The sequence below is a fragment of the Pollicipes pollicipes genome, unplaced genomic scaffold (assembly GCF_011947565.3).
Source record: "Pollicipes pollicipes isolate AB1234 unplaced genomic scaffold, Ppol_2.1 Scaffold_6686;HRSCAF=7923_pilon_pilon_pilon, whole genome shotgun sequence".
NCBI lineage: Eukaryota > Metazoa > Arthropoda > Thecostraca > Pollicipedomorpha > Pollicipedidae > Pollicipes > Pollicipes pollicipes.
This window is the reverse complement of record NW_023596921.1, coordinates 14,137,716-14,146,523: the sequence shown is the minus strand read 5'-3', so window position 1 is coordinate 14,146,523 and position 8,808 is coordinate 14,137,716. Positions and strand designations below refer to the sequence as shown.

Here is an 8,808-nt window from a genome sequence, read left to right as displayed (position 1 = left end):
CTCTATTGAACTATATCAAGACCCATTATTCCCCCCCCCCCGGGCAAGGGCCCCTTAAGAAGAACACCAGGAGCACATTACCGTTTCCGGTCAAGGGCTATAGGGCCACTCCGTCCCATCGTGAAGTATCTTCTGGCTGTCATTCTGGCGACACGGGGCGGGATCTCCTGGTCGATCCGGAGGTCATTAGGATATATCATATTACATTGTTCCCCTCCTTGACACGGGTGGCCTTCTGACCCACGCAGTTCGCGCCCGATCAGCAAAGGAACCCTCAGTGACGCGACAACATCCCTGATCGTCACAGGTAGTCTAAAAATTGTCACATAAACTCCGGTTCGATGTTTTTTTCTGTGTACTTTAGTGATATTGAGGACTCCCTGAACGTAAATTGTAGATGATATGGGGTCCCAGATTTGTATTGACATATGGGTAATCCATGTTCGTCTTGAAATGTTCAAGATTTAGTCAGAACTGATTAATGATAAAAAACCGTGTGATATGGTTTTGAACACGTGCCTCGTAAGTCATAACAACAGGCTTGACGTGCGTTGCAGTTTCCGTAGGCCGCGCAGCGCTGCCCCTGTGGCTGTGATACTAAACGATGCCCAATGAGAGGATGGAAAATGATGGGGTCTTGAGGAATGTGGTTGGTGAACTAGATGAAGGCATGCATGCTAAATGTAGTGCAAAAGTAACCTGGACACAACGTCAATCCGAAAAGTGGGGGGGGGCAGTTAGCACTGCTCCCCCACCTTGAAAAGTGGGGTCATGGCCCCCCTGCGACGCCACTCAACCTGTTCCTACATCCATGTACGCGAGTAGTGGGAAGTCAGCATCATACAGCACAATGAGAGGATACGCTCGCACCACAAAGGCAGGGAAAATTGTCAGAATGTGAGGTGAGATAGAAATAAGTCTCAGATTGTTAAATACCACAACCTGCCACATAAGTCGCTCAAATGCCACTAAATAAGCAGCTTAACGAACATGAGGTTTTTGACACCTGAGAAACCATCACCAATATGTTAATATTCATAATCAATGCATAGGACAGCGCCCCTAATCATGCACGCCTGTCGGTTTGGTGAAGTGGGTTTGTCGATTTTCATCTAGGAGGTAACTTAGTCATTCTACAGCCAGGTCCATAATTTCCACACATGATTGAATGTGGTATTCATGCAATGCACTTGTGGTACGTTTCACAAAATAACAGTAATTTAAGAGGTTCCATGTCCACAAAATTAGCGCATTGGCTCTTCCTTGGTGTTCTTTCTTTTTCTCGTCTCCTCACAAATAGTACTTAGCTGAGATAAAACAGTTTCGGTAGAATTTGCGTTGCACGACAAAGTTGATGTCTTGTCTTTTGAATCAAATAAATAAATGTCACATTGTTTATGTAATAAACTCTAGCAATATTTTAAAATAATGTTTTATAGCTCATTATGTCGTTTTTTTCTTTAAAGGTTTTTGTTAGATTCTTAAATTGTACTGAGTGCCATTTGGTTCTACCGGTACTGAACACAACATCTCCAACTTCCTCGCATTTCTCTCGTGCCCCCTGCACGGTGCAAGCCGGACGTAAAAATTTCGTGAAATTTCTTTGGTGCACGGCATTTAGTTTGTTTTGTGTGCGTGGATAAGGCGTGCAACATGGCTTCCTGTAATTTAACGCTTGTCCGTCGGCTCAGCACTTCTCCAATTGCCCGGGCAATGATCAAGACACCTATTCAGGTATTTATCATGCTGTTCGCGCTCTTGCCACTTCCGTGTGTGCTTGATTTTTGGATTTGAGTGCCGGGTGAGCTGTTGTTTTCGTAGTGCCGCGTAGAATCAGCAGATATGATGAATATATCAGCGACATCATAGATAGGTATCTGGGTGTAGCGATGGTTTGGCTACAAAATGTCTTAAACGTGAGAGCAAATTATGCTGAAATTATTGCCTGTCCTATGTCAGCAGAGACATACATGCATATTTTGTTACTGTTATTGACCAACTGGTACAGCCATGAGCTTGAATTAAGGTGTCTTGCTCAGGCATGTAACTTGGAAATGTGCTCGACATGGTCAAACTACATACTGTTAGTATATTGTATTCTCTATGCTGTCCTGCTCAGCATGCAAACCCTAATTTCCTTAAATGTTGCATAACTATGAGAATGGAATGCACATGCAGCACCACTGGTAGTGCCTCACATCTACTAACTGGGAGCTGTTGCTCTGATGCTGCTCAATGTTTTAAGGCAGCATATACACACCCTCCAAATTGGAGGGTGGTTATGCACCAGACTTGTACTCCCTCCAAAACAGATGGCTGGTTGGCATCAGGCTGATGCATTCTCCATAATGGAGCAAGACTGCACATTGGGCATATTGATGATGCATCCCCAAAAATCTCCAGATTGAACAATTTGCTTACAGAAATGATGAAAAGTTAGAGCTGTGAGTCATAGAAACATGTAATATTGGTATGAGATGATCATTTAATTGTCACTGTCTAATCAAAGCAATTTTCTGTATGTCTACATGTAGAAAATTGAATGGGAGGGTGCAGTGACCAGGTGGTTAACTCATCTGGCTGTCAAGTGGTAGGCCTGGCTATCCCAGTGGCCATAGTGTCCCTGAACAGTGATGTGATTAAGATGGACATCCTTATCCCACAAAATTTGAATGATGATGTAAGCAATGGTCATGTCACACCTGTCTAAAGAAAAAAGCTGAAGTCCATAAAACTGGGCAGTGGTACAGTTTTCTATGTCCTTGAGGATCCCCCCCCCCTCATTGTGCTCTTTCAAGAAGAAATGAGACCAAATTTGAGGAGAAACTTACATGTTGCCATAGGTTTTGGGATGCTTTTTTATTTTCACTTTTTTGCTTCTCAAACTCAATTTCAAATTGCCCCCCTGAGGCGTGAGGTTCTCTATGTCACTTAGGCTCTGCCAATATTGAACAGTCTGCTCAGTGTCTGTCTGGGTCTGGGAGCCCATTTCCCAAGCAGGGACAAGGCCAGGACCCATAAGTACTTTATTTGTTTGTGCGCCCTGAGTCGCCGAGGGGTCTCTGTCTGCCAGGGTGCACAACCAAACGGAAGTCAGGTGTTGACAAGCGCCCCTGAGTCAGTCATGGAGTGTTCATGTGTGCCTGAAGAGGGGCCGTGTGCCTTTCAAGACTGGCTATCAACAGCCTGATGGGACGGCTGAATGGCTGTAATGGTTGGAAGGCTGCAGGTCACACCTATCCCATAGGACTATGACCCCAAATGTCAAGCAATATGCCTCTTTCACCAATTGTGGACCTCTGAGACAATATGGGCCCCTATTTCGGCCAGAGACCGCTACACTGAGTAGTTGGCTATGTGTTGTTCTGAGCCTGGGGCCCCCATTTGTTCTAGCAGTAATGAGGCCAAGGCCTGCAATTTGCATTGGTTGGAGTCCCTACAACAAATCAGTGGCCTTTTTGAGGGTCAGGCCCCAGAGTACCCAACAGGGCATCCCATGACAGAAGGAGCCCCGAGTTGGCCAGGGATAACCTGGGGTCCTCGCAGGCCCTTCAGCGATTTTCAGCCAGGGTCCCATCGGCCAAATAAGGTTCTCTGTGCCAGTAATTGGAACACCTGTGGTTAATCAGGGATCTTGTTGCGCCAATGAGGGCTCTTGCGCCTGTCCGAGTTAAATGCTCCGGCCAGAGGCCGCCCGAGGGCCTTCCCGCGCCAGGGAGGGCACCAATGTAGGATGTAATCTGTGGGGGGCCTCCGGGCCAACCCACCACGCGAAGCCAACTGCCTGTTGACAGAATGGCAGCTGTAGACACCCCGCGCTGGGACGAAATGATCTTCAAGTGATTGAACGGAGCGGTAGTGTGCATGTAGCTTTTCACCTAGTTGATTATGACTTACAGCTTGGCATTACCAGATGAAAACAGGTGTGCCTATGTTTATTCAGCTCGCTGGCCTCATTTAGACTTACGGGCAAACGTTCACAGGATCTTTAGTATCTCTAGAGTGTGGACTCTTTCGCTTAGGCACAGGAAACTACGCTCTGACCGATATGAAAGCCCAGGTTAGAATTTACCCCGTTTAAGAGTGAAGCAAGGAAGTGTCATGCCGGTCCGATACACTGTAAAGCCGCCCACTGGAGAGTGGCCGTCGTTGGGATTCGCACCCGGGGTCTACAGCGCGTGAGACCGGTACACTAACCACCCATCCACCGTGGATCCAGACCCGGTGGACGATAATCTATGATCAGAGAAGAACTGGCTCAGAGTGGGTTGATGGGCTTCGCGATCGTCTCATGCATATAACGCATCGAGCCGAGTTTTCGCACGAGGTTCTACATGTCTGGCCCTGCTTTCCTTTAAGACTGGCAGTCTGTGTACGCTTGGCGCATGCTACCCCTGAAAGCTTTTTGGAGGATATACTAGCCCAGTGCGTAACCACCCTCCGTTTTGGAGGGTGTATAAGCCCGATGCGTAACCGTCCTCCGTTTTGGAGGGTGTATAAGCCCGATGCGTAACCGTCCTCCGTTTTGGAGGGTGTATAAGCCCGATGCGTAACCGTCGTCTGTTTTGGAGGGTGTATAAGCCCGATGCGTAACCGTCCTCCGTTTTGGATGGTGTATAAGCGTGGTGCGTATCCATCTTCCGTTTGGGAGGGTGTATAAGTGTAGCCTTCTTTTAAGGCATGTAATGCAAGGCTCAAAAGCTGTTATTTTTGTTACAAAAGAGACTTGTTGCAGTTGAAGACTTGGCAAAGTCACAAATGTTCTCAATCTTATAACTTTTTGTATTTTTAAGGGCAGGTCTATTGTTGGTAAATGGATTGTTCTCATTAGACTCAGCTTCCTGAAGATATTAATATGACTAAAACATTACTTTATAGCAAATGTTTGTCAGGTTGTTTGATCTTTTGATTCATGTGGTGTGCAGGTTTTTGCCTGCAATTTGCATCATGTGGCACATGATTTATTTTGTGTGTTTTGTTTAACATGAACCCATTGTTCTGTGAGAAAGGAATACTTAACCATGCCCCAGCACTATGGCAGTGTGTTAGCCCCCACCATTATATGCATTTGGTACAAAAGTAGTAAGCTAGATTGCCAGCATTTGAGTTTTGTCGCATCTCTTGGGTGTGACTCATAATTTGTGGCATCAAAAAATTAACCTTTGGTCAACTGAAATCAGGCTGAAAATGACTGTGCTAGGTGCCATTCCACTAAAGAAGTACAAGTTACCCATGTTTCAAACAATCATGCTGTCACTTATGTGATAACCTTCAACCCCATGTGTCACCCTTCTATTGCATGTAGTTAGGCAGCCTTTACTTCTGCACAGTCAGCTTCATGCCATCATTTCTTGGCAGGTGTATGGCATCGAAGGGCCGCTATGCCTCTGCTCTGTACTCGGCTGCCAGCAAGTCCAAGTCACTGGACAAGGTGGGAAAAGGACCTGATTGAGGTGCAGGACCTCCTGAAGACCGACACTATGTTCCGCAACTTTGTGCTGAACCCCACCCTGCAGAAGGAAGCCAAGCGACAGGCCATGGAGATGGTGGCTACTAAGAAGAAGACAGCAGACTCAACCAAGAACTTGTTGCTGCTGATGGCCGAGAATGGCCGTCTGAACAAGCTGGACAGTGTGGCCACCTCCTTCCGCACGCTGATGGCGGCGCACCGTGGTGAGGTGAGTCCATGCCATGTCAAACCACTGAAACAGCACAGCAGCACAAGCACGAAACTAGAAGTGTGGCAGGCTGGAATCATGAGCATTTTGTTGTGTTTGTAGTGTTCTGTCAGTGGGAACTTTGTATGTTCTTGACTTAAACCCATGGCCAAGGGATTTCCAGTAGCCCGAGTGACCAGTTCTCTGTTGATTTGGTGTGTAGTGGCTAGTAAAAGTCCCAAGAGTGCAGTCATTAGTCAAAAACTTACTGGCAGGGGTCTACTGCTCTGACACCAGTTTTATGGAGACCTGATGTTATGTAGACCTGAACCACATGCTGCATTATTTCTACTCTAAAGACATACAGAACATGGGTGCTGCATGACAGAATGTGTGCCTCAAAAACATATGCCTGCTATTTCATGGATTGCAAAATGTTGTATATTCTTTACTCATACAGGATATTTCTTCTGGTGCAAAACCCATCTAGTACATGACTGTCACATGACAAAACTCATGCTGCAAAAATATGTACCCCCGCCTTGGCTTCCTCAGCAAAGATTTATACAGTATTACTTACGTGCAACAGGCAATTTTACCCCAACATGTAAGTTAGTGCTGCACGACTAAATTGAAATCCAGCCATCAGCCTGCAGCCCTTAAGCCTCGCCAAAGTCCCGGAGGTAACGAACACATGGGTGCACGGGGACGAATGAAATCAGATTACGGGTGCCCACTCCATGGTGTTGGCACGTCAACCCTGGCGTAATTGTTGTGATGGACAGACCTACGACGGCAATGGCTCGACCTAACATTGCGTCTACTGACAAACGTACGCTGTTGTGCCGCAGTTTGGCAAAATAAGTTTGGGCTCAGCCTGGATGAATGCCAAACCTGCTCCAAAATGTATGAATAAGGCGTTTGTTCAGAATGTGACACACATTCCTGTCACACATGAGGGTGGGTGGGGTCCCCGACTGAGTTGGGGTTCCCTTCTGACCTGCGAGTTGTTCCCACACTCCTGCTAAGTGTCCACGCATTTTGCACGCTACAGAAAGTATGTTGGGTGATCGGAGATATAGGAGGTGTTCATTATATGTCAAGAATGCACAAGTTCTTGCGGTAAAAGTAATGACAGCCATGCATTTTGTAAGCACGAGTTTTGTCTTGTTGCACTCCTGTTGCATGTGAGTCCTTGCAGTGGAAGTAATGTACATAAGCAAGGACTGTACACGATGTTGCAGAATATGTAATAATGGGTGTAAGTTTTTGAAGCATAGGCTTTGTGGCGAATTACCTATGTCGCGTATAAGTCTGCGCTGCATGAAATGGCGTGCGTGATGTCTGTAAGTCTGGTTTCACAGGTGTGTTGTAATGTCTGTATAGGTATGGGTTTTGTGGTGTGGTACCAGTGTTGCGTATAAGTCTGCAGTAGATGCAGTTTTCGTGTGTAATATGTGCATAAGCTCTTGCAGTGTAAGTGATGACAGGTATACATTTTTCCTGTTTAAGCTGTATGGTGGTGTGGTACTAATGTCGTGCATAAGTGTTGACAGCAAAAGCAATGTCGGAACATGCTCCCATCTGTAGGAGTTTTTGTTGCAGTACTTATCTTGTCGAACCACTGTAGGCCTCCCATAACCTACTGTCCCTCGCCCTGCTTGCGGTGTCCACATGTCTTGCTTACCTCTTGCCCTAGTGTCGTTTTCCTCGCCACGGTCCTGGAAGAGCATAGATCTTTGTGCATCCATCATAACGTTTTTCCCCGAAGTTTATCTGTCTGTTACGATCATGTGGAGTCATCGGCAAATAGCTAACCGCCACTCCTTTTCCGAGATCCGTGTGAGTATGACGTGCACGTCCGAGGATCGTGTGGTGAGCGGCAAACGCTGAAAGGCCGAGGCTGGGATGTCGTTCGTTGAAAAGGAAGGTTTCGTATGTGCACAGCAGGTGGCGCCAGTGGCAGCTTCGTTCATCGCCTGCGCGCAGAAGTGTATCTTCAGGAACCTGCGCCGGTCTCGTGCCGTGGCACCACGGTTTTCGTGTGCCTAGGGTAGTGCGCAAGTGCATCGTTTAGGTACAATTCCTGGAGGGAGCGTTCGTGTCAGGTAGTCTGCAGGGCTGTGGTGTGCTCTGAGCGACTGCATGCTGCGGTGCGGCCGCTGAGGTGCCCCGGCCCTGACCCTGACCGCTCCGCAGGTGGTGTGCTCTGAGGTGCCCCGTCCCTGACCACTGACCGCCCCGCAGGTGGTGTGCTCTGAGGTGCCCCGTCCCTGACCACTGACCGCCCCGCAGGTGGTGTGCTCTGAGGTGCCCACCCACGACCCTGATCGCTCCGCAGGTGATGTGCTCTGAGGTGCCCCCGTCCCTGACCACTGACCGCTCCGCAGGTGGCCGCTGAGATGTCCCGCCCTGACCACTGACCGCTCCGCAGGTGGCCGCTGAGGTGTCCCGTCCCTGACCACTGCCCGCTCCGCAGGTGGCCGCTGAGATGTCCCGTCCCTGACCTCTGACCGCTCCGCAGGTGGTGTGCGAGGTTGACGACAGCCAAGCCGCTAGACGCCGCCGGCCAAAAGGAAGTGGAGGCCACGCTCAAGGCGTTCCTCAAGAAGGGCGAGGTGCTGAAGTACTCCACCAAGGTGGACCCTGCCATCGTGGGTGGCCATGGTGGTCACCGTCGGCGACAAGTATGTGGACATGTCGATCGCCTCGAGGATCAAGAAGTACACGGAGGCCATCTCGACGGCCGTTTGAGCGGCTGCCGGCGGCGAGCTAGACGTTCGGGGTGTATGTGCTGGTTATGTGGAAGTGATATGGCCACTTGGTTTGGTGTGTGCCACAGTTCTAATACAGCTGTGAAAACGGACCGACCAACTTGTGTTTTGTTTTTTTTTGTCAGGAAGATGTTCTGACGGATAGAGTGAGCTTCAAAGAATGGAGGTTTGAAACAGAACATTATTAGATATATCGGTGAAAAGAGTGAATAGCTACATTGTTGTCGACGACAGAGCTGCGCAACTTGCCTTAGTGGGGCGCTGGCAGCGTGGGGTGATTGGGTCATAGCAAACGGAAGTATGATATTCATGGAGATGATACAGACCATCTCTAAGTGGAACCAGCCGTCTTTAGAGACATTTGCCGATGGATCTTG

General features: G+C 48.3%; 1 protein-coding gene across 1 annotated transcript; it reads left to right on the top strand.

Annotated features, from left to right (window-relative positions):
• Positions 1–5,377: 5,377 nt before the first annotated feature.
• Positions 5,378–8,523, top strand: LOC119107624 (ATP synthase subunit O, mitochondrial-like; the record flags this gene model as incomplete). The annotated part of the gene is given in 5 exon segments (XM_037231134.1): positions 5,378–5,434; positions 5,436–5,678; positions 8,182–8,196; positions 8,198–8,320; positions 8,322–8,523. Coding segments are annotated over 5 exon segments (528 nt in total), but the record flags the coding sequence as incomplete, so codon positions are not given.
• Positions 8,524–8,808: the final 285 nt, after the last annotated feature.